Source organism: Aricia agestis, chromosome 2 (assembly GCF_905147365.1).
Source record: "Aricia agestis chromosome 2, ilAriAges1.1, whole genome shotgun sequence".
In the NCBI taxonomy this organism is placed as follows: Eukaryota; Metazoa; Arthropoda; class Insecta; order Lepidoptera; family Lycaenidae; genus Aricia; species Aricia agestis.
Window position 1 is genome coordinate 14506730 of NC_056407.1, and position 27939 is coordinate 14534668.

The 27939-nt window shown below is 34.7% G+C and overlaps 1 protein-coding gene across 1 annotated transcript in view; it reads right to left on the reverse strand.

Annotated features, from left to right (window-relative positions):
- The window catches only part of LOC121736924 (protein PRRC2A-like), a 37928-nt gene extending 10214 nt beyond the window's left edge, over nt 1–27714 (reverse strand). Inside the window, exon 1 of the mRNA XM_042128396.1 lies at nt 27647–27714. Coding sequence (XP_041984330.1) covers nt 27647–27664 — 18 coding nt within the window. The 5' untranslated portion in view covers nt 27665–27714. The remainder of the gene's footprint in view (nt 1–27646) is intronic.
- Nucleotides 27715–27939: the final 225 nt, after the last annotated feature.

Sequence of the window (27939 nt, forward strand, 5' to 3'; positions counted from 1 at the left end):
TCAAGATGTAGTGTTGAAGCAATGTGTAATGGCGCTTAAAAGAATAAATGTCCCTAATTCGAGTATGTGGCCTTGCTGTGGCCTGTGGGGCTGCTTAGTATTGCCCGCGCGCGGTACACTTTCGCCGAGTTGAGTAACTAATATTGCGCGTTAGATCCCTGTTAGGAATTTGATGAGGACATATTTCTAGATCCACCATCTAGATTTTTCAATCTATTATAGTGCTATCAGCAACAAAAAAAATTAGAGAGAGGAAATAATTTATACCAAAAAGTGTGCGGGCAAAATATTACAATACTCTCGATAGAATGTGCATACTACAAGTTGATACACGTTGACAAGAAAATATTCTTTAGATTGTTCAAAATTTAGTTTTATGGAATTAAATAATAAATTTATTTATATAACATACAATATAATTATTGTGTCGAAGCATCACTAATCACTATTATAACTTAAGACGCTTAAATATAGTTATTTAAATAACCACTGCATCTGAATATTACGACTACTAATTATATTCAAGTGCACTACTATTAATTCAATATACAAAATATAATATACTAAACTATTAATTATTTGTCCTACATTTAGACCTCGAAATGTCACTGCATTAACTTAAATTCAAGATCATACAAACATGTCACGTTGTCACAAACAAGTATCTGAAATGGCAATGTTATCGTTTTGTCAATACAAAGTTGTGTTAGCAGTAAATTTCGCCCGTATTATTTTATTGAAGTGACTAAATAAGTATGTCACCATGGCAACGTCCATCGCTATCCTGTCGCATAAACAATGATCGCCGTCAGTCTCGAGTTGTAATAATTTACTATTATTTATTTTAACAAATGCACTTATCAATATGAAAAGTACCCAGTAGCCGATTCTCAGACCCACTGAATATGCATATAAAATTTGGTTAAAATCAGTAAAGCCGTTTCGGAGGAGTACGCTATCTAACATAATGACGCGAGAATTTTATATATTAGAGAATAACTTAATATAATAATTGAATCGATGATTTCTAAAACAACATAACTAACATTTTTGCCGAAATCGAGTTTATAGCGATTTTGGATTTAGTCTATGGCCATTAATAAATTGTGCATTAAAACAACACAATTGCTTTGCGTTTTCTATGTAAATTGAACTACTGAAAATACCGCTTAGTGTTAGAACAACATAACTGACTGACATTTCTCTTCGGTGATTGTTAGAACAACACAAGTGCATACAATGGGGATTGTCCATTTTTTTTTTAATTTTGCTCATTACAAAAACATTTCGAGGAATAAGGTCAGTGATCGTTTTTCTGTATTTAAACGAAAAAAATACCCATTAGTTACTTATATATTTGAACAAATACGTTTAACCTTTGTTTGACCTTCAATGGCGTAAATTAGCAATAAATTCGACCAACATTACGTTTCGAACTTTTGATACTTACCGATAAATATAAAAAAAATTAAGATATCAAAAAGTTAATTTCCTATGTCCTGATACCTTTTTTATACCTGAAATTTTGGAGTGGCCAACCACAACAGTAGAAACTGTAGATGAAGTGGGAGATGATGCATAACTATAAAATCATAACATTATGTTATGATTTTAAGATTAATAAAGTTGAATAAATATGAGTATTTGAGTTATTATTTTATGTTACAGTAGTTTCTTGGGTATCAAAACAACACAAGTAACAGATTTAATGTCAAAAGCACATAAGTGAAAAACTTTATTATCCATTTATTTATACTAAAATAAAATAAAAAGACGTATAAAAAAACATTATTAGGAGCTATATATACAGAAATATAAAATATAATATACATAATTATATATTACTTGCATTATCAAAAATTATCCAAGTTTTTGTGTCTCCTGAAAATTTTACTTTTAGTTACTTATGTTGTTTTAGAAATCATTGATTCAATTCAAGACGCGAGTGGAAGAATAAGGTAAGTAACATGAAAAAACTTTCCATTTTTTTTTGCTTAAATGGAGGCTTTAGAGCCGGAAAAATTATTTGAAATACAAAAACTGTGGATTATATGTGTAGCCAGATATATTTGCTAGGTTATAAAGTAGATAAATTACAAGTTTAATAAAAATAATAAGGGAAAAAATTAGTTATTATCCGTATGCTACGAAATGTTACTTGTTCGATTCTTTCACTCACATCTTCAATTAATAATAAGAAATATGAAATGACTCATAGATATATTAATATTTTCTTTCTCTGAAATACGCCTTTTAAGTTCACGGTCATTATTACAAAGTTTAAGGCGTTGATCTAAGTGGTACCACCACTTTTTCACATTATGTTAACGTTCATATTAACATTACTCTGACTTCTGAGCAGAACATCGCGTTGAGCAACTCTCTACATCCAAAAAGAACTGTTTAATGTTAAAACAATAGTCAATATTTTACGTAACATAATTCAAGACGTGCGTGGATGAATAGGGTAAGTAACATGAAAAAACTTCCCGTTTTTTTGTTTTAATGGAGGCTTTAGGACCGGAAAAATTATTTGAAATAGAAAAACCATGGATTACATGTGTAGCCAGATATATTGGCTAGGTTATGAAGTAGATACGTCACAAGTTTTATTAAAATAATTAGGGAAAAAATGAGTTATTGTCCGTATGTTACGAAATGTTACTTGTTCGATTCTTCCACTCACGTCTTCAATTATTCCTTGTAATAACTAACTGAAATATTAGTGGAAGCTTACACCGATTTGAAATGCATCCGTCAAAATCAAGACTGTAACTGGTGAAACAAGTAATTAATTAATTATTAAAAACTAATTAGTACTTGTATGTCTTAATCGTGTATAGACCAGGGTCTTAACCGTTTAATTATGTATGTTATGAAAAAAGTAGCGTAACTTTAACGCTCTGATAACGAACTATTAGATAATCGTCAAACGTAAATTAAAAATAGTTGCACATTAAAACAATAAACTCGATTCAAATGTTTTAATGTCTCATCAGCAGTAAGCCTACTACGAAACCGTTTTGAGACTCAAATAATCGGTTGAGAATGCCGCGTCCCGCTCTAACAACGTAATTTCTCGTTTGTTAGAGTAGGACGCGGCATTCTCGTACGGTCTCAAAACGGTTTCGTGATACGGGCCCTGGCTCGTTTCTTATTCGATCCAGTAAGTTTTCTATCAACCTACAAAATGGTGTTTTCATAAAATATCAAATGGCACTCAGATTGATCAAAAGCCTAAATAAAAAATATATTTTTTGGCTTATAGGAAACTGGCTGTATCAAACAAAGGACGAAGCTATACAGGATGTGACAAAACAAAGTGATGATACTTTAGCGGGTGTATAACGTATGTATAAGTCTCTGATATAGAGTTCAATGTGAATATAGCAGCGTACCCCTTTGGGTACGCTGCTATATTCACATTGAACTACTACTACATTGAACTAGGGTCCCGTTTTCACCCTTTGGTGAAAACGGGACCCTATTCATGAGACGGATGTCTGTCTGTCCGTCTGTCTGTCTCCAGGCTGTATCTCAAGAACCGCTATAGCTAGAGTTCTGAATGTTTCACAGATTATGTATATCTGTTGCCGCTATACCAACAAATACTAAAAACAAAATAAAATTTATATTTAAAGGGGGCTCCCATACAACAAAGGTGATTTTTTTGGCCTTTTTTGCTCGATATCAATAATGGCAAAAGGTAGGCACTTGATATTTTCACAAAGGCCTTAATTATATGTTTACTTCAATATTTAAGAATAATATTAAAATTAAATAGAAAATTAAGGGGGGCTCCCATACAAAAATACAATTTTTGGTCTATGTTTGCTCTATAACAGTACGGAACCCTTTGTGCGTGAGTACGACTCGCACTTGGCCGATTTATTTACTTATGTATGGGCAAATTGATGACGCTGGGGCGCTTACCCTTACAAATCACAAAAAAATGTTTTTTTTCAAAGCCGCTACTTTTATATTGTACTCTATACAGGGGACTCATACTTACATCCTTTTTTATATAAAACTAGCTGTCCCGGTGAACTTCGTGTCACTTAAAAACCTTCCCTGGACTTTTACGAATATTTTAAGACTAAAATTAGCCCAATTTGTTCAGCCGTTCTCGAGTTTTGAGCTTAGCAACACATTCAGCGACTCATTTTTATATTATAGATAAGGGGGCAAACGAGCAAACGGTGAACTTGATGGAAAACAACAATCGTCGCCCATGGACACTCGCAACATCAGAAGAGCTGCAGGTGCGTTGCCGGCGCCGGCCGCTCTCTTCTTGAAGGTTTACGTCTTGCTTGCTTGCTCTACGCTTTACTTGAAGGTCGTTCCAGAGTTAATCCTAAAGTATTATCAATTTATTTTGTTACACCCTGTACATTCATGTTTCATTAATGAGTTAAGGTATTTAATGAGTTAATGTACCGCATAATTTTATTGGTAATTTTATTAGTAACGGTAAAAAATTTAGCAACGTATATTCTGACATTCTTACATAACACCACTAATGAGTAAAAGGTGTTGTGAGTTGTGACAACATAACATGAGTTGAATTATTTTTGTTCATAATTAAAAATGTGTTTGTTGTAGTAACAGCTTAATTAACAATAATTTTAAAAGATTACTATGGAAATAATAACAATTCTGTAAATTATGTATTTGTTTAATAACTATTAACTATACATGTGTTCTGTTTTACAAAATATGATGACAGGTCAGTCATGATATATCAATATGCTTGTGACCTAAAATAAAGAGCTTAGAAAATAATACTGGTAATTTAACATAATATACTACAATAGCGCGTGCCTACAACTTACAAGTTACAACGAACCTTACCAAATTTCAAGTTAGTACACCTACTAACTTGGAATTTTCTGGTTAAAAATTCAATGCTTCGTGATTTCATGATAAATCACTCAGATACGAATATTAATTATTACTTAACTGTAATCTATACTAATATTATAATTCTGCAGAGTTTGTTAGTTTGTTTGTTTGAACGCGCTAATCTCAGGAACTACTGGTCCGATTTGAAAAATTCTTTCAGTGTTAGATAGCCCATTTATCAAGGAAGGCTAAAAGCTATATTTTATCACGCTAAGGCTAATAGAAACGAAGAAATAGAGGAAAATGTGGAGAAAACGGGGGGAAATTATTTGAAAGGGCTTATTTGAACGCGCTAATCTCAGGAACTGCTGGTCCGATTTGAAAAATTCTTTCAGTGTTAGATAGCCCATTGATCGAGAAAGGCTATAGGCTATATTTTATTACGCTAAGACTAATGGGAGCGAATAAATACAGAAATATGTGAAAAAAATGGGGGAAACTATTTGAAAGGGCTTATTTGAACGCGCTAATCTCAGGAATTACTGGTCCGATATGAAAAATTCTTTCAGTGTTAGATAGCCCATTGATCAAGGAAGGTTAAAGGCTATATTTTATGACGCTAAGACTAATAAGAGCGAAGAAATAAAGGAAAGTGTGGAAAAAACGGGGAAAATTATTTGAAAGGGCTTATTTGAACGCGCTAATCTCAGGAACTACTGATCCGATTTTAAAATTCTTTCAGTGTTAGATAGCCTATTTATCGAGGAAGGCTATAGGTTATATTTAAATATTCTACAACTAATAGGAGCAAAGAAATAGAGGAAAATGTAAAAAAAAAACGGGGGAAATTATATTAAATTGCTTATTATCTTAAGATTCTTAAGAACTACTGGAGCAATGTTTATGTTATTTGGCAAACATGAAGAATAGACCACGTTAAGGGACATAGGCTATTTTTTGCGGAAAAATGTACGGTCGCGTGAAATTCCTAAATTACGCAAGCGAAGCCGCGCGGAACATCTATATATAATAAAATCGTAGGAAAGTCAATGCTGTACATTGAATATTTTTGTACAATAAATAATACTTGGGACGTGATCTACTATACAAACGCGGACGAAGTCGCGGGCAACAGCTAGTTTAATTAGAATTTGACATTAGCCCCGTATATTATATTTTGTCAAACTCTTCATTAAATGATGATGTGGTGTTTAATCATCATTAAATGTCGAGTGCAGGAGTGAGTGATATTTCGTCTTTATGTGTAATAGATTAAGAAAGAATAAAACATTCAAAGTATTTTGCGGAAACCCTCCTTTTCCGGATGATTTTTAGTATTTATTGTTTATGACTTATGAGTATTTAATAGAGATTGATAGAAACGGAATCACTTTCGCTGTGTCCGTATTACGCATGCGCGGTGCGGCTCTAGAAACCGGCGTTTCACCAGTGAACGACCGCTGATTGATTTGTTGCATTTCTGTCCATGAGGTGGACTCCGGACGACCACTACCAGGAAATGTACAGAACCAAGAAACTATCACGAAACTTGGCAAACATATCGCGATTGGCGAATTTGTACTGACTATTAAAGAAATTCATAAGCAAATGGCAGATCTAGTGATTCGTCTAAATAATTGGTTGGATGCATTAGCTGGCAAATCATTCTAAAAAACTTTCTACACAAAGATGGTGCGGGCCGCATTTGATCCACTTCTTGTTTTGCCTGAACGCGAGGTGTATAACAGAATCATAACATTCAAAGAACATCAGCTTTAGTAAAGTAAAAGACCAATACCAGATATTAAACTTATGTACAGCATGCAAACAAACATAATATCACGTTGTTTCGAATCTCAGATTCAATCTGTAGGCACAAAATGAAAAGTGCACATCAATACAATGGCGCGAGAGTTTTTCTCGCAATTTCTAATAAGTTCAAGGCGTCTGTTGCGCCGAGGCCCGAGCGATCCGCCACGGCTCCCACAGCACATCTACATTATCGCTTTTGCAACCGTTTCATAACGTGTGGTGACAATCGATATGGTAACGATGCAGGGGTTTGGAAACTGGAAGCAATTTTACTCGTATTAAATTTGCAGTTTAAAAGGCACTGTGCAATATATGATGTCGCCGACCTACTGGTGCGTTTTGTTTTTGTTTCTTTCGTGCTGGCTTTTTTGACGTTGCAAATTGGATATGAAAGGAATTTCCGCAAAAACTCATGCAAAATGTCCTAAACATGACCATACTACTGGTTCCAATACTACTATAACATGTAACCGTAACAAGTGTAAACGTTGGCATGTATGTGATGTGCTAATTAAAAATTTACATTTTATCGGCTATGTCTAAAGTTTTCACGATAAACTTGCGATAAACTTACGAAATAGTAAATTTGAATAACACTCCTGTCAATAGAGGAAGTTCCCTACATTTGTCAGTCTTAACGCAAACGGTTTTTATCGCATTAAAATATTTGCACATAAATTACTATTAGGTATGATCTCCTACATACACAGCACACTTAGTATTAGATCGTGTGTGTATTGTGTATGTAGGAGAACATACTTAAATTATTGATTACAGTTTAGAAATTAGGAGCGGAATTAAAAGTGTTTTGAAACAAGTACAATAATGGATCTTTCTCAACAGCTATTTAACGATACCGGTATCAATCATTCGAAAACGATAGGAATCAATCGAGATTAATCAAAATACATAATTGCCCTCGACCTTTGGCTATCATAAATCTATGAATGAATAAATCCGTCTTGTCCGTACTTTCACTTGACAGATGACCTTGACAGACGGCCGCCATTTTGTTGTAATTAAGGCGGCCATTTTCAGATGCATGATTGAAATTGGATTTCCATTTACTATTGTTGTTAACTTTATTGTTTCTAATAATAGTCCCTGCAGCTGATTAAATATAAGACAAGAGATTGTGAGACAAATCTAATTAGTTTAGTTACACTTATCTCGGTTAATGATCGCTAAGTTTAAGAAACAGACAACTAGACATCGCTAGATAACAGTAATACCAATAGCTCCGAGGTTGAGACCGTCGAGAGATCAGGCGCAGGACCGACTTTTTACATGCCCATCCGACGCATAAATCATCTTACTTGTCTGACAATCAGGTGATCAGCCTGCATTGTCCTAACTAAACTTGGAAATAACATGTTTCCAACGCGGGAATCGAACCCACGACCTCCGAGTCAAGAGCCGTGCTCTATACCACTAGACCACGGAGGCGTTAATCATCATCATTATCAAAATAAGTATAATATTACTAGCAGGAAACCTCAGCTGTGCTCGATTAAAACAATTTCACAAGTGAGCAAGTTCATGTGAAGTATTAACATGGATTCACTAGAACAGGTTATACCGGGCGGGGTCAAGTGTGGTGAAAGTCAATTATGTCTAGAGGACGATACCCTTTGCTATTAGTACCATCATGTATTTATTTACAAGGTGCAACCAATATATAATAATGGCTATTGCACCGGTTTCAGTGACGATGGCCCGTGGCCGGTATCATTGAGACCAGGCCAGTTACGCAGGAGTCGTTGTATAGTGTCCAAGTGCATGCGCAGTACACAAGAACACTCCCTCTTCTTTTTACTCTCACAACCCATGGAACAGATGACCGAGACGACTGGCGAGAGATGGCACAGGGCCGACTTTTACATGCCCATCCGACGCATGGATCATATTGCCAGAAAATCAGGTGATCAGCCTGCATTGCACTCAACTTAAGTTGCCTGCATTTAAATGTAGGTACCCTCTATTTTAGCATATGGCACTGGCCCAGTGGGCAACCTTTTGAAAAAACCTTCGCGAGCTGACTGCTAATACTATTATTCAATTAATTCTACTCACGGGGAGATGTTGCTCAAGATTTTATTATACAGAAAAGTTGGTACACCGAGCATTAATAACTCATGTCACTTCTAGTTTATGGGCTAAAGCACACCGCCTACGCTGTTATGGATATAATGCCGACGGTAATTTCTCTCGTACGTTTTATTCAGATTAAATAATAAGCTTTATTATTGACTAGGATATGTTGAACGTAACTGCGTTCAAATCCTTTCAAGATCAAAACTGGTTTATGTCCTTTCTTGGGACTCACAAGAAGACAGACTACAGATACACTTTTGCATTTAAAATGTTATTGATGCCAAATCCTCACTTAATACAATTAGATTATTGGACTAAATTACGTTACGGTCCATTATGCAATGAGTTCTTGCGTTTACTTATAACAAACATAAGGAAAAGGAAGCTTAAGCGCCAATTTAAAACAGATTACAAACGGTCAACAACAAAAATGAAAGTCACAGAGACAATATACCGCAGAATATCGACTGTGTAGCAATGGCTTTAGAAAGGATACAGGCAAGGTCGAGCCTATAGGGCAAACGGAGAACATAATCTAAATACTGGACTTATGATTCCGCATTGCTAAAACGGTTACCATAATATAGGAAGGAAATGTATGACTAATTATGAGAAATTTTGCTCCGTTCCGGGTATACCGATTATCTACGTTTTAGTTCCTTTTTCATCTTGATGTAAACAAATTTTATGCCAGGTAGGTATAACGCTACAAATTTAAATGATATTAGCTGCGCTACAAATTATTTTTTTGTTAATTTCAGTAAATTAATGATCTAATTAAAATTAAGTAAACTACAGTGCTATTATGGCACGTTAGTTTGGCCCAGTGTCAATTTTTGGTTCACATTCAGATGTAAAATAAACGGGATAGAAGTGATTAAAAGGGTAAGGTTGTTTTTGCACGACACTTGTGACTTATACTTCGCTTGATAACCTCGCGGGCGCTAAATCCAATTGCTAAGTCCTATTTAAAACATACAGGCCATTTGAAAATTCTTATTCTTTCTTCTTCTTTGAAAATAGGTTAACAAATTTAACACTTTTAGAACGTCTGAACGTCTGAACATGAGGCCTACCGCCATTTAACATTTCATTGGTAAACTGATGCTTTACAGCATAATTCATCAACAATCAACATTGGTTAGTGGTTGCTTATAATAGCAACCTGCACAAACCAATGTTGATGAATTGTGCTAAAAGCTTTGTTTTTATATTTTTCATCATAGCAAAATCCATTATAATATTTTTATATTACATATAATAATTTAATTTAATTCATAAGTAACCTTGTCTTATATCCTGTAAATATTTTTAACGGATATCCTTAATAAAACTTTGAACTATGAATGGGTAATCGATGAATCATGTCACGTTTACTACGAAATATTTTTTTCTTTATTTGCGCTTGACCTTTACACGAGCTTTCACAATAATTCATTAATTGAATAATATATGTACAATAAAACAACAAATATTTATTCATATTGATGTAAGAAGCTGAATTACATAAAGATTTGCTGCCACTGGTTCTTGCTACCAATTTTTTTTACTTTATTTAAAATAGTCAATAGTAATATTATGGAAAACAAATTTTATTTATTGTTTGTATTTTGAGATTGTACAGACTGTGAAACTAGTTAATCGATTTTAATAATATTATACACAATATCTATACTTCCATACTCATATTATTCGTACTTCTAATAATATATATAAAATTATCGTGTCACAATGTTAGATAGCGTACTCCTCCGAAACGGCTTTGCTGATTTTAACCAAATTTTATATGCATATTCAGTAGGTCTAAGAATCGGCTACTGGGTACTTTGTATATTGATAAGTGCATTTGTTGAATAAATAATAGTAAATTATTACAACTCGAGACTGACGGCGACCATTGTTTGTGCGACGGGATAGCGATGGAGTATGGACGTTGCCGTGGTGACATACTTATTTAGTTACTTCAATAAAATAATACGGGCGAAATACTTTATATGGCAAAGAAACGTTTGCCGGGACAGCTAGTAATAATATAAAATGTATAGGCTTGTCAATTGTCATTTAAAAAACCGTAGTGTGCACATTGCAGTGTGTGTAATGTTTTATTTGTTAAAAAAAATTATGATAAAAGCATAATTTCAAAACAATATTAGCTCAATGCACTCCAAATTTGCACAGTTATAGTTTATGTGGTGAATATAAACTATTACTGTGCAAAATTTCAATCACCTAGGTTTCCGCATTTTTCGTCAAAAGGGATCCAAAGTTTTTAATATATAGATAGAGTAAGGTTAGAAAGTTGGAACTAATAATTCGAGCACATGTAACGGGCCATTTTGGAGACCCACACACTATTATTATTCACGTACTTAGTTTTTAATGAGTCTATTACGCGGATTATGAATAGCCCTTACGTAACCCTCATCTTAACTGATCCACTTTTATCTAGTGGAAATGCAAATTTCTCAGCAGGAATGCAATAAATTAACATGTTATGATCCTAATTGCGTCAACTTTCTTTTATAAATAAATATGTAATTAAAAAAATACTTAAATTAAGTTAAATTATCAATATTCAAGTAAGACGGACGACGCAACCGTGGCCGGCCAAGAGAGATGGCGCGATGAGCTGGAGGCATACCAGTCCGGCTGGCCAACGAGCGCAGGAGCGTGAAAAATGGAAAACCCTGGGGAAGACCTTTGCCCAGCAGTTGGACAGCATAGGCTAATTAAAAAATTCAAGTAACTTTTTTCGCAGAATAAGTCCAACAGAAAGAAAAGAAAAAATGTACTTTGTAGTACGTTGCTACTACTTGTAAAATATTTACTCTAGATATTTTTACTATTTTTAATTGTGAAACTCTACGAATATTTGCCGCATACAAAACCCAATTTAAAGGATCTAAACTATTTTCCCAGTACATTCGTAAGATAAGCGTTCAGCGATTACAGTTAGAGTGTCAATAAATAACATAAACCCGGGGTATAGTTATGTTATGAAATTATAAAATTCTCTAATCACAACAGGTTCTCGGCGCGATAGTGTAATAGAAACCAGAGACTGTTACGCAACCACGGTAGAGCAACCGGCAACCGGTCCGAAGGGCAGAATGTAGAGCATGACTCGCGTGACGCGTCACAGGTTGCTTTGTGTCAATGTGTGTCAACCGTCTGCGACCGTTGACCTCGGACACCAGCTTTTAAGGTGACGCCGCGTTAAAGTAAAAAATTGTGTTGAATATGTTTTAGATTGCTTGTTTTCTATGAGAGGCAGGGCCGGCCTCTCATAGAAAACAAGAAATGGAAAATAGTTTTTGTCGCGTAATTTAAAAACCATAAATATATTTCATATAAACTGTGGGCAAATTAAAGTGTATGCTTGAACCAATCTATGTACAAATTTTGGAAGCTTAAATCACTCTCCTCTGTTGGCAAAATTAGAATCCCTTTTTTTATATCTTTATATAAATAAAGGGCTTTTGCCATATATGGCATGTCAGCCCATCCCTCTTTTACAGAGGTATTTTTGATTGATTCTGTGTTATAAAAGTTGACCAATCGTGTTATGCTATGGATAATTCAAAGACAAAGACATGATGAATACTGACAACGAACTTTAATTTCTTAGCTTTAGTCGTTGCTGCGAAAAATCAATATCGATACAGCCAAATTATCAAGGCGTCACCTTAATATTCGGTGACCCCAACGTGCAAGTTCAAGAATTATGATTAACATACTAGATGTCGCCCGCAACTCCGTTACACCAAAATTCGTTAATCGCGCGGGCACCGTACATTCTTCCGGGATTTCCCGGGATTCAAAGTATCTCCATACTAAATTTCAGCAAAATTGGTTCAGCGGTTTGGGCGTGGAGAGACAACAGACATACATACAAACACACTTTCCGCTTTATAATATTAGTGTGGATAAAGCGATGTAAATTTTCATCCTTCTTTACATAGGGATTTCCCCATGTCTTGCGCATCCTCGGTGTAATGGGGACACGGGCCTCCCCAGAATGAAAATTTTACCAACACGTTCAATTATTTTAGTGGTAATTGAACGCGTAGGTGAATTTTTTTGGGTAATAGGAATACTAAGATTATTATTTTATTATATATTAGAAGAAAATTAGCAGATTTTTCCAACTATTGCTTGTTAGCTGTTAGCTAAGAATGTGAAACAGAAACTTCTAATTTTCATTTAATAAGTAGCTCATAGTTAAAACTATGTCTTAATGTGAGTTGTAGTAAGAATTAATTGACTGTTTTGTAAACATCTATTAAAGAGAGTAGATAGTGTGTTAAGTACTTACCGACAAGCCATCGTGTCAACAAAGTTACTATCACTGTAATGTCCGTATTATTTACAGGAAAATGATTTAAATAAATCTATTGGTAGGAATAATAATTAGTTTGATTCGAATTTATATATAAAAAAATCACTAACCTATAAAATTATATATTTTTGGACTAGAAATATTAAATTAAAATTAAGGCCATTTTTCTCAGAGGCAAAATATCAATTACAGCTATTAATTATTACTAGAGATCGCCCAATGGTCGAAATTCGACCTTAATTTCAACGACATTAGGACTACTACCTATATTTTGTAAAAAAACATTTGACTTTATCATATTTTTTTCAACTCTTGTCTCTGGGACTCAGCTGATCTCAGACTGGCCCTGTAGGCATTGTCTTATAGTCTTATAGATTCAATAAAAAAAAAACTATAATCCATTTTCAATTTGTCACCTTGTTGTCAATGTTGTCAACAGACTTCAACCATAAATAAAAGAGTTTAATTCGTATGTATAGGCTTGTCACTCAAAAATCTGTCATTTTCCTTGTGTGTGTGTTGTAGTGTGTGTCATATTTTATTTGTTAAAAAAATGTATGATAAAAGCATAATTTCAAAATAATATTAGCTCGATGCACTCCTTCACCATATAAACTATTACTGTGCAAAATTTCATTCACCTACGTTTCCCCATTTTTCGTCAAAAGGGATACAAAGTTTTTGGCTAACGTATTAATTATAGATTATTGGGTACAATAAGAAAATTAATTTCAATGAAATTAAAATTTACGTTATAATATGTTTTCACCGATTCCAATGATGAAGTTTTTCCCACATTAATTTCTACTACTATATAAGAACAAGTGTGAACTCTCCAACTAAAAGCAACTATACTCGTACTTTGTACGTTACAAACGATTTATTAAAATATGTTTGTAGTTTTAATTTAATGTTGACCATGCCTGTACTTATCAACAGTCAAAACGCCTCCGTGGTCTAGTGGTATAGAGCGCGGCTCTTGACTCGGAGGTCGTGGGTTTGATTCCTGCGTTGGAAACATGTTATTTCCAAGTTTGGTTAGGACAATACAGGCTGATCACCTGATTGTCTGACAAGTAAGATGATCCATGGATGGGCATGTAAAAAGTCGGTCCTGCGCCTGATCTCTCGCCGGTCGTGTCGGTCTACCGTCCCACTGGGTTATGAGAGTAAAGGAATAGAGAGTGCTCTTGTGTACTGCGCACACACTCGGGCACTATAAAATTACTCCTGCGTAACTGGCCTGGTTTCAATGAAACCGGCCACCGTCACCGAAACCGGTGTGGGAGTTATTATTTATCAACAGTTATTCTACACATTTCTCATTCTCTACATTCGCCCAGGCAAAACGTCGTCCCACGTTGGGATACATATTTGACATTGACCTGCAGTGCGTTAGTTTTTATTGTACGAAAATTTTTTCGCTTAAACGCCTCGCTATTTGGGTTTTGAAATCTTTTCTCGTTGACGCAGATTGGAGCATGATTGTTATTACCGAGTTACAGACGACCATTGCGTTATATATGATTGTGTGGACTACAAAGCATTCCGCAACGAGGAAACATTATCTCAATAAGACACCGATAATAATCTGACGATTGGAATCCACGGCTTCGAATTCTAAGATATAAATCGTCTATTCTCGAGATAAATCGTCCGTACTCGAAGCATCAATCTTACTGAAATGTATGATGAATGAAGACGAAGCGACGTCTTAATCGTTCTTGATAAGAGGCTGTCTTTTAGTGGATAGCCTGCAAATAGCGACGATCAGTCATCGGCGATGGGCGATGGCACGGTGATGATTGATGGCACGATTATCGATCTAGACTGGTGTGGTCTAATTGCTTTGGATGGGAGAGTGCCAATCTGTTAGGATTATTTCAAAATGTTTAGAGTAAATGAAGATTATAGTTTAGAGTAAAAGAAGGTAGAATTTATGATCTAAAAGCTCCCAGATACAAATCATTACCAAGTGCGTACTTGAAGGCTATATGCCTTCAAGTCACTTCAGTCAAGTTAAATGTTCTTATGCACGAAAAGTCTTTCCAATTTCTGGTAAGTAGTAAAGTAATGCTATTAATATAATATTGAAGCACCAAAATTAGTAATTTTATTTGACCTCATACTTTTGTCATATCTACAACAAAAGTAGCTATTAAACCCGTCACAGACTTAGCTATAATAAGTATATATTAATATTTTTATAGCTAGGCATATTACTATATATTTTCTATACTAATTTTTGCGTGACCGCACACTCAGCTATAATATAATACTGGTAGCTACTATAATAATATATATTATAGCTAAGTCTGTGCCGGGCTTTATTGTGCTATTTATATATAAAGGCAAGTTTTCAGTATAGGCAACTTCTTGTCTCGTGCCGGACAATCGCTAACAATCGAATATAGAACAATCGTTACGAGCCGATAACATTGGTGTATAATTGTAACGAGTAATTAATTAATCTGATCGCTCTGTTAAGTCACGCGAGTTACGTCGTGGACACGTTACGTGGTCGTCACGTATACACACAAATAGGGTACGACCATCTACGGGACGTTACGCAGTGGCACGACAATGCTACTTGTCTGGAACACATACTGTAGTCATCAAGCGAGTCGTTCCAATTTCACCAACGACTGTTAAATTCAATATTCGAATTAGTATCACGTTACCTCTTTCGTTTTTCATAAGAATGAAATAGAAGGCATGACATTTTAACGAGCTGTTTACAATAACAGACGTTGATGGACCTAATGTCAAGAAGCTGTTAAAAATAAAAATCTCTCTATCTGCACTACTACAGCTTCCTCTTTTTAGTGAGAAGAAAATCATTTGTCTACGCACGGACGGCCGAGGAAGAGGCTCGCTGTACATTTTGAAATAATAAACAGCTCAAATTGTCTTCTATGAATCATGATTAACAAACTGAATCCAAAATACCTTTTAAGGTCTCGGCGCAAGAGTTGTAAGTGCTGAGTTATGTCCTAAGGAGACAAAGATACAAGCTCTTAGTGAAAAAGGCCAGATAAGAGCCATTGTCTGCCCGCGGTCTTTGTTGGCCTTATCTTACCTTGTGATTGTAAGGTGGAACAAACAATAACAGAAATAAATCTAGGGTCTGTATCATATAAAGCTTTTTCTAGTACTTCGACAAAAGACAATGTACCCAATAAATTAGCAAATGTAGTTAGAATGCAACTCTACGTACTGATGACGAATCTAGATTATTTCGTCGGGCTATGTCAAGTACAGTCGAGATATTCTATCGGCAAAGCTTGACAAAACCCAAATTACGAAGGTACCTACCTCCATTTGCCTATAAATCAATTTTCTGAAAGTACATTAACATAAAATATGTCAGTATAGAACTTTATATTCTTCAAAATGAACTTGAATACCAAAGCTTTTTAACTATTGTATGAATTATTAATCATAATAAATTAAAAATACTAGTTTTTTGAATATAGATAATTAACTAAAAATCATTAAAATGGCAGAATGAATTAACCTTTTACGCTTAAAATGAGGAAACTAGACAAGCGGTTCCGGGGCCTTGGTGATGAGGAACAAGATGCACATTCAGCGTGACGGGAAACACCTTTGTTTTAGCTTTACGCGTATTATGCTTATGATTTCCGGGAGCCAGGTGGGCATACCGAAAATAATGGGCATGTACTATCAGAGAAGTTGATTCCTAGGCAGATGGCGGACCTTAGTAAGGCTGCCTTTCCACCAGAGCTGAGCGGAGCTGTGTTGCGAGTAATGTGTTTTTTTTTAAAACAATATAATCGCTTCATTGACACGACTTTGCCATGACATCGCTCAGCGCGGCGATGCTATTGGTTCTCAAAAACACGTTCCTCGCAACACAGCTCCGCTCAACTCTGGTGGAAACGCAGCCTAAGTTGTGTTAAGTCAAAGCCATCCGACGTAGCATCCGACCGATCACAGCCAACATTAAGGGTTGATTCAGACCGCAACGCGACGCGTAGATGCATTTCTAAATTTGTATGGATTTGACAGATTTCAATTGCGTCAGACGTCTTGCGAATCTGTCAAATCCATACTAATTTAGAAATGCATCTACGCGTCGCATTGCGTTCTGAATTGGCTCTTAATTGACAGCTGACCAACCGTCAACTGTTTATGAATAAATTTCCTTGATGATACAAAGAACCAAAACGTGTTTTAGTAGGTAATGTAGTATGGTTTAAGTTCAGTGTGCATTCGTTCACTTTCTGATTGCCATAATACTAGTATTACTTAGGGACTTTCGCCTGCTGTTTACTTTAATTTTGTGTCTATTTTAATACCTTATCGAAAAAAAAATTTGGAGAATATATTTAAATAAAGGGAGAAGTAACTCAAAAGAAGAATAAAATCACAATTGACAATCCTATTAGGGTGCCGCGTAACCGAAATTTTAGTTAATCAACGCCATCTTTGAAAATGAAAAACATCTGCTTCCCTCTCCTATAACAAAATCATCCAAGTATTGCTTTAATAATTATTGAGAACGTTATATCTAGTGCCATTTTGAGTGACAGCTGTTTTGCGTCCGCGCCCCCTTGACAATTGACAATGTTAGTCGCATGTCCAAACATCTTCATAGGTCTGTGATAATTAGTTTAGACGTATCATGACAAAATTCGGCCATTTAATTTTAAGTACCTGGATTACCGAGCTTTGGTCGGTATAGCAAACACTCATTGACTTCGTGTTACTTAACAACGCCATCTGCTGGAATAGCTTTAGCTGTTGTTGTGTCGTTAAAGCAATTAGATGCTCACAAAATAGTATTATTATTCGCCAATAGATGTCAGGAAGAGTCATATTTTTCAGTTTATTGGTTATCGATAAACCCGAATAAAAAGACATTTTCTAAAAATGATTCCTAGCTAGATCGATTTATAGCCCCCGAAACCCCCTATATACTAAATTTCATGAAAATCGTTGGAGCCGATTCCGAGATTCCAATTATATATTATATTCATACAAGAATTGCTCGTTTAAAGATATAAGATGAGCACTAGTAGACTAACTGTAGTACTACCTACTTAAGTTGTTGTTTAGTGAACACTGAAACAGAATGAGCTTTTAAACTTAAGTAACTTCTTAAGTAATCATCGCTGAGTGCGGCCGTAGCTCGTAGGTTATGACTATGTTGCTCTACTGGTTAAGCTATTATCAATTTACTCGCTTCAACTTAATCACTAATCAGTAATGGCCGATAGTTGGCAATACGCTAAGGTCGAATGATTCACAATAGTTCATTTGATTACAAGATACCGGCGTGGGAACCTATGGCATTGCTCTTGTATTCCTAGTTGTACTAGTTACTGTACATTACTGTACTGTACTACACCTACACTGTTGTGTAAATGAGTGTAATCTATTGCTGTCTACTCCTATTTCTACAATTTATTATGATGTATGTACCGCCCACGTTTCATAGGTCACTTTTGCCGATTTGATATTTAGGTTTAGTAACTTTATAATATTCCTAATGTACAATGAGGGTCGTTTTATACTGCAACGAGGATTCATGAGACAAAGCACAATGCATTGATGTTTTTTTGTTTACTTTCTAAATTCGATATAGTTTAAAGTCCAATCATGCCTTACTTAGTCCTGTGTCATCTGACCACAAGAATCTTATAAAAAGGTGTAAAGTGCTGAGAGTATTACCAAGAACATTTCCTTAGGGCCGGGACACAAAAACACGATATGATGTCGTGTCCAGGGTCGTAGCGTACCTTGGCGGGGCCCCATATAAAATTTGTTTGGGGGCCTTAGGAAGGGTAAAGATTTCTCAAAAAAGAAAAAAATGTTTGCTTAAAATTATAAGAAATATTTACTTATCTGTCACTTTTTAAAAAACAATTCAAATTAAATATTATTAACTCTCCTTGCCTTTTTTCTGCAAACTAATTAATTAAATCATTGATAGCTGATGATTGATGACTTTAGTTTTTCTAAATTTTCTACCTCTATGGACAATAGTGACAGGTCTGACAGGCGTTTCTGTCCCATAAAAGTTCTATCAGTTTTAATACGCACAATATTTTACGCACCTTGGGGGCCCCCATAGGCGGGGGGCCCCGTATAATTGATACGGCTGATACGGCGGTAGCTACGCCCCTGGTCGTGTCGTACCACGACGCGACGTCGTTTCACGATGCGACGTCATGTCGTGGTAATCTACGACGCGCTTCGTAAAAAACTACGACACGACATCGTACGACAGGTTCAAAAGTGACCAGCGGGGCTAAAATGGTCACATTTAGCAATTCCTCTCAATCAATTCAGTAAATGAATTGTCAAAACTGTCAAACTGACAAATGTCAAATTAGTACGAATTACTAAACATGAATTGCAAGCAGAGTTGCAATTTGCGATTTAAAACAAAATGAATCATATTATGATTCATATCATGATTGTCCAAAGCGACCATTTTAGCCCCGCTGATCTTTACCGACAATTGCTAAAATGTACAACACAAGGGTATTATTGAATATTGGTTGGTAATAACATATTTAAAAACGTAACAGGCTTTACATTATCGAAACTTGCATAAGAATATCGATCATTGTACGATATTGTACAACATCAGATAGCCAATTATATTAGTTACCTCATCAGACAGTTTAGTTGAGGAATTGTTTCTGAACTAAAAGTACCTCTTAAAAACTTTTTGTCTTGCTCAAGTCACTAACGAAGGGTCCACAGATCACGATTTCTAAGTTACCTTTCAAAAATTGTAGTCACTTTACTCGATACTATAGAACAGTGTTTTTCAACCTTTTTTATGATGTGACCTTTGTAATGAAAAAATTTGGCGACCCTCCCCCATTCTTTGCATTTTTATACAGGTTGTAACAAAACAAAGTATTATACTATGATTTTCCCCATACAAAAGTAAAAAAATGCTAATAAAAGACGGCATTTCAATGCAGTGAACTCTATATTTAAAAGACACAACCATATGGTATTATCACTTTGTTTTGTTACACCCTGTATATGTATGCTCATGAATATTATATCCTTATATTATGCTAAAATACTGCCACTTAATATATTATCAATATTTTTAATCTTTTTTTTTATTAAAATAGTTCTCTCGACGTCTGACAACCCCACTACAGTAGCTCTACCATGAGTTTAAAGCTATAGTATTTATCGATACTCGATACCGACTACGTAAATATTTAATATGGCGATTTTAATTCCGCAAGTGACCGCTAGAGGTGCTGTAAAATTTGCTATACTAAATATTTACGTAGTCGGTATCGAGTATCGATAAATAATATAGCTTTAAACTCATGGTAGAGCTGCAGAAGCTTCGACCCACAGGTTGAAAAACACTGCTGTAGAACGCTATAAATCATTTGCATTTGATACAAGGACCTAGAAGGCCATGTGCAACAATTGACTTGTATAAGATTGGTGTGAGAATCGCAAAAACTTCATGTAAGTAATTTATGATAATGTGAGGTTTTTTTTCAATGGATATCGAGGTAAAACATTTCGCACTTCAGCTCTGACATTTGGGTGAATTTCCCAAACGGCTTTTTTTTTTGTCTTCGTTGAAATTACTATTAAAAAAAGGGAATATTGTTGTAAATAATTTGTTTTACTATTCAATAGGTAGCTATAGGATTGTGGCAAAAATATAATATGCCTAGAACTATTACAAAGGTAGAAATAAATAACTTAAAGATCTATTTTTATCAAATCGGTGCTGTGCCTCTACTTTTTTTACAAACAAAAACGCTTTCATACTAGAAAATATGAATAATTTAAGGGTAAAACTTATATTAAATATTTCGTAGAATATTAGTTAATCTATTATTATATACCATATTTTATTTTATAATTAACGATTATAGTTACTTAGAGGCACAAATGTACTTGTCCTGAGAATTTTCCTCATGTCGCTGGATAAAAGAAATTTGAGCATTACTTTTCATCGACGAGTCGGACAGTCTCACCACCCCAATTTTAATTTACTCCTTAGTGTGTGCTTCCACGCAATCAAGACAGATCTGCATCAAACCACTGCATATTCGTGCCAACAATATAAGTATGCCATTAAAATGCTCTCGGGCAATTACTTAATAATATCGGTGATTGAATTTTTTAATGTAATTAATAGTTTTAAAATTGGTGTTTGGTTCTAATGGATGTATTAAGTGATTAAGCTTCATTATCTGTAACCAAATTTATCTTAGATATAATACATTTTTATAATTTCCTAAAAAGTGCGTTTTTTCTCACGTCGCTGCTCTCATATCGGTGTAATCGGTGGTCATTTTAACTACCGATATGATAATTTACACCGAAATTATAACAAAAAACGAATCGGTGTCTTAAATCTAATATCGGTGTTTGGAATCATGACCAACGCACAGTTTTGTCCCATCGGTGGATTGCTTTATCATATCGGTTGATAATTTTACCATATCGGTGAATTGTTTTATCATATCGGTTGATCTACTGGCATTTCGTTAAGTATACAAAGAAATTACAAATGCGCATGATAGTAAAAACGAATGGATGTAAGGATGTATGGGTCATTTAAAGATTTTACTTTATTTTTCTTTTCACATCTAGTTCATTTTAATAAAGACAACGATGATAAATTTTATATTTTTTTTATTCTATATCCCTACATCAAATAACTGGATTTCCCAAACCGCTTTTTTGCGCGGCAAGGCTGAAAACTATCTTATTTTTTCAAGATATCGTTTTCATTTTTGATTTTAAAAGTAAAACATAACGCTTATAATTTAGGCCTATCTTTATTTTTTAAAAATAATTATTATTTTCCAAGAAAATAAACATAAATAGGCGATTTCCAATTTTGGTGGCTTGTTGCCGAACTATTTTACTCAATATCTACACCGATTAACAGAAAACTTGATACTGGATTAGATTTTTATTTTTATTTAGTCATTTTATATAGTTGACTCTTCATAATATTATATCAATTTTATTGTGCTAACTTCTGTAGTTGAGTTTTTATGACACATTTTAGGTCTGTCACGGAGAATTTTTAAATTTTGGTGGGATTTACGAAACGTTGTTTCTAAAAAATACCATTGATCCCTTAAGCATAAAAAATACGCCATTTGCTTCATTCAGCCACACGCTAACCCGTTTAGGAGGTGGTTGTGGGCTGGGTCGTACCAGTTTTCAGCCAGAAATGAAAGAAAACCGTTTTATCACAAAACCCCTGATTTTATGCAATTTTGGTGTACTTAAATTTTCCTACTTGTGGCAATAATATCATGTTGTAATTTTGAATATCGGTAGAGTTTTGGTTTGTTTATAGTTAAGTTAATGTGATGTAACTTTAGTGCACGTAGTTTCTTTTAATGATTATTTTTCTCGCAAATTCCAATTTCGGTGGGTAAGAGGGTGTGTAAAACATTATTTTTACAAAATACCATTGATTCTTGAAGCATAAAAAATACATGCACTTCATTCTGTCATAAGCTAACTCGTCTAGGTGGTGGTTGTTGTACCAGTTATCCGTAAACACCTAATCTTCAATTTTGGTGGAAACAAAAATTTCCACGAAAATTGTATAAAAATGCAAGTTGTTGAAATCCACTCAAATATTGTAAAACATTTTTAAAATATTTTAATTTTATGTACTCTATTCTTGATCAAAATAAATACATAAATATAATATTATAAAGATAATATTATCATATCGCTGGAATAGTATGCCATTTCGGTGGTTAAGCTTATCATATCGGTGCACAGAAATAAATTATCATATCAGTGGAAACCAGAATTCAAACTGAATTTTCTCCTTAGTCTTAAACGATACGTTAATGATATTAAATTTGGGAACATTTTGTATCCTAAAGAATACATACAACCTGAAAAGTATATAAAATATGTATAAATAAAAAAGTTCACCGACATGATTAAAAATGGTCATTTGTTGCAATTCACCCATTTACTTAGAATTAAGATTGTATTAAAAATCTATTAAATAGGCGTGCTGTATCCTGAGTATTAAGCACAGCACACTCACAGCCAAATTGTAAGTCAAAGTTTAAGTTTTATGCACAGCAAGTCAAAGTAAGATTCTAGGGCAGGGGTTCCCAAACTTATTTTGTCTACTGCCCACTTTTAGAACAAATTATGTTTTAGCGCCCCCATTGTTTTAATTTAAAATGCAATCTGATGAAATAAATCACCCCCTAAGCCACTACACAACGCACCTATTTTTTTCTGGGTCCCACATCACCCCCTTTAGACCTTCAGTGCCCACAAAGGGACGTTATCGCCCACTTTGGGAAAGACTGTTCTCGGCACAGAATACAAATTACTCACTGAGGTTCTAGGGTATCTACAGTGAATCAAAGTCTGAGTCTAGTGCACATGTGAGTCAAAGTTAGAGTCTGCACAGTGACCTACTTCACAGGGGATGAGGAAGTTGGCACACGACGCGACATGTCGTGACGAACATCACGAACTATAATGCCAACATAGTGTGAGACAATCTAGCGATAACATGTTATGTTATGGGTGCACTAACATGAATTGCACGGACCCATCTTTAATGCACACACGCTTACACTAAACACACACAACTACGTCCATATTATTTTTAACAAAAAATTAAAACCGACTTCCAGGGAAATAACAATAATAATTTATAATAAACAAAAAAGTATTAAATAATTCTTACTCTTCTATACTAATACGAGTATTATAATTGGGAAGAGTTTGTTTGTTTGAACGCGCTAATCTCAGGAAGTACTGGTCCGATTTGAAAAATTCTTTTACTTTTGGATAGCCCATTTATCGAGGAAGGCTATAGGCTATATTTTATCACGCTAAGTATAATGAGAGCGAAGAAATAGAGGAAAATGTGGAAAAAAACGGGGGAAAATTATTTGAAAGGGCTTATTTGAACGCGCTAATCTTAGGAACTCCGATTTGAAAAAGTCTTTCAATGTTAGATAGCCCATTCATCGAGATAGGCTATAGGCGATTTGAAAAATTCTTTCAGTGTTAGATATCTCATTGATCATAGAAGGTTATGAGCTAATGTCAGTATAATGGGAGCGAAGAAATAGAGGAAAATGTGGAAAAAACGGCGGAAATTATATGGAAGGGCCTATTTGAACGCGCTAATGTCAGGAACTCCGATTTGAAAAAGTCTTTCAATGTTAGATAGCCCATTCATCGAGATAGGCTATAGGCGATTTGAAAAATTCTTTCAGTGTTAGATATCTCATTGATCATAGAAGGTTATGAGCTAATGTCAGTATAATGGGAGCGAAGAAATAGAGGAAAATGTGGAAAAAACGGCGGAAATTATATGGAAGGGCCTATTTGAACGCGTTAATGTCAGGAACTCCGATTTGAAAAAGTCTTTCAATGTTAGATAGCCCATTCATCGAGATAGGCTATAGGCTATATTTTATCACGCCAAAACTTATAGGAGCGAAAAAATAGATGAAAATGTGGAAAAAACGGGGGAAATTATATGGAAAATTGCTTATTATATTATGAAGTACTGGAGCAATTTTTATGTTATTTGGCAAACATGAAGAATAGACCACGTGAAGGGACATATGCTATTTTTTGCTGCAAAATGTACGGTTGCGTGAAATTCCTAAATTACGCAAGCGAAGCCGCGCGGAACATCTATATATAATAAAATCGTAGGAAAGTCAATTCTGTAAAACTACAAAACTAAACCGATTAAGAGACTTTGACTCAAGACTCAGTATCTCTATTTTGAGGATATTTTTATAACGCTCAATGAGCAAAATGTAGAAAGAACGAATGTAGTATTAATAATCCAGAAAAACAAATCAATCCCATATTAACAGTTGAATATGAGAGAAGGCATTGACATTGAATACAAAAGTTATTTCGCAAATTGCAATCCAAAGCTCCTTTTGGAATGAAGTTCCCTATCACGCGTTCGGCGTAAATCTGAAGGCTAGACAGAACGATATTGGACCTTGAGTTGACCTCGATACTTTTTTATTAGTACCTGCATGTTAGGGGCAGAGGGCGTTATTAGTAAGTATTCCTGTGCGTCATCTATATGGCGTTTTTTTTTAATATACAGCGACGCGTTGTTAGTATTCCTGGGCGTCGTTTTTTAAATATTTTTTGAGTGTATATGTATACAGGTTTTTTGCACATAAGAAATTGTGCAAAAAACCTGTATATTTCGATTCTATGGCTTCGTTCCATTCGGGTGTCTCTTGACACCTCTCAAGTTTTTCTGTCTATTTCAATGTAAAAGCGAATAGGTGTTTATATTTTATGAACTTGTGTAATATATTTTAAAGAACTGTCTGTCTGATCATCATCACTTATTACTATTAAATCTAAATCTAGAATTGATTATAATATACCTATTGACATGTGGTCAAGTGTTTGTAATAGAGTCTAGGCTGTCTAGGTACATATTTAGAATAAACTAGTCATTGGAAAGTCGTAGTCCATCTATTGAAGAGCAGTGGAGGTTGACGAATTTCTCTTTAATGTGTATAATCTTGCTTTGTAATTGTTGTAACTTGTAGGGTAAGCTTTTTACTACATTGCAAATTTTTTGTATACTCCTAGCTTTACCAAAGGCTAAAATAGGAGCAATCCTTTTTCGAGACAAAAAGAGGTTTTAATTGTTTTTTCAGAGCCTAAACTTTATATATATAAAATTAAATTACGCAAACATTGGAGCAGAGCGCGCTACAAGCACATACAATAAGTAACCCGGGAAAATCCGTCATGTTGTAAGCGTCACATCAGAATATTGACAGAAACGTGGTCCAACGTCGAACAAAACTTTTGTTTTCTATCTTTGCTGGTGCTTCCATCTAGCCTAGAAACATTGCAGTAATATATTTTATTCCAAAAAGTGCAAGTAATCGTTTGTTTATAAATAACACGACAGTGAAAACAAGTGGCATACGGAAAGGATATCAAATATTATGTCAATTTCGTAATAATTTAAATGACGTGAACTGGTTTATCACACGATAAGTTTCACTTTCAAACCGTCGCGGTAACAAAAGTGAAAACTGTTTCCGAGGAAACGTACGCACTAAATGTTCTTAATGTTTACTAAACATGTACTGTCTGTAGTTAACATAACATAACGAACGACCTATTTAAAGATTCCACGCAATTTGGCAATAAATATATTTAAAAACTTTGCATTATAGATTTTGGGCAATCTGTGTAAAGTTCCGAAGTATGAAGGAATATCTGATAATAATATAAGAAAACATTTTAAAACGCAGGATACGGCACAACGTACCTAAATATATCTAAAAGAAGAAAATTGTAAGAAAATATCTACGTCACGTTATTTCAAACAAAGCTGCGCCAAACAAACCCATGAGTAGGGACATTCATTTGAATTAGTATTTAGCCTCGATAGTCATTTATTTTAAATACGTTTATATACAGACAAAATTAACCCGTTCAATGCCGTTTAAGACATTTAATAATTAATAAGCTCGTTTGAATTAAAGTTCAATGACTCAGTGGACGAAAGGCCTATTGGTCATAGGCCTTTCGCGTTCACGAGATAGACATTTAGTGTTGCTAAATATAGCTAAAGTTCTTTGCATGGACTCATGATTCATTGTTACGTTCACAGTTATACAATACCAAGGACTAAATCGAAAGATAACGCTAGTTCAAAACCACCCGGAAATTTAAATAAAAAAGTATTAATTAATTTTTTCACAGGCCTAAAAATCTGAAAATTATTCTTAATATTCAAGTACTGTAAGTTAGCTGTTAGAGTAAGTTAGAAAAGTTTTAATATTATGAGTATTATACTTTATACAATGTACGTGTAACAACAATTTTTAAAATGTTTGTCCTTCATCCGAAAAACTTAATTCAAGTAATGAGCTAATTAGCAATGATTTATATAACACTGCATTGTCATGTTTATATAAACAAAGCACAAGTTTTGCAACAGCTCACGTTGGAAACAATCTTTTAAAAATAATCGTGTAGTCATGCGTTCCCACAGTTTCAATAGCACAAACTTGCTTTACTTGACCCGCGGATCAACCAAAAGGTCTCTATCCTACATTATACTTTCCTAATTATTGATTTTGTTAACTCTTAACTACCTCATTATGCTCTGCTCTGAATCAGGACTTGAAAACTTTAAATTAAAAGCTTAAAAAGAATTTAGGATGAAGGGAACATAGAATTAATAAAATCGAGTTCATATTGAGCTTTTTGAAAGGTCAAGCTTTTACAGTTTGCGTTACTTAAAGGTTTTCACGTAAAGCTTTAACGACTTAAAAATTAAAATTAATTTAGCTTCAAAGTTCGCGTCATTCTCATACCTACATACAGATGTCTCATTAGATTAAATAGAGCTCGGAGCTTAATGCTAATATCATGCAAACATAGAAATGCAGTTTAGAACCACCTACGGAACCACGTCAGATTGACAGAACACATTATCACATCACAGCAAAAATCCGAAAAATCCTCGGTGCGTTCTGAAACCACAATCCTACGCGTTTCGACACTTACGTAAATTTTGGCGGACATTTTGTAGGTCAAGTGTCACTTGTCACTCGCGAGACGTGTCATGCGCGGTAGTCGCGCGGCGAATGGTCGCGGCCGCCGTGGACGGGTTATATACTCGCCCCCCCAAACTGTTATTATATTAATTACATTTGAGTTTTCACCGCCCGCTAGGATCCCGTCCTGCCTAGGTACTCCCGAATGTTTAATTTCTAGTGAAAGTCGTGATTAACAGTTTCCATTGGATGCAAATTTATATCATCTAAATATTGTATAATTCGTAGCATCCTAATCAGTTA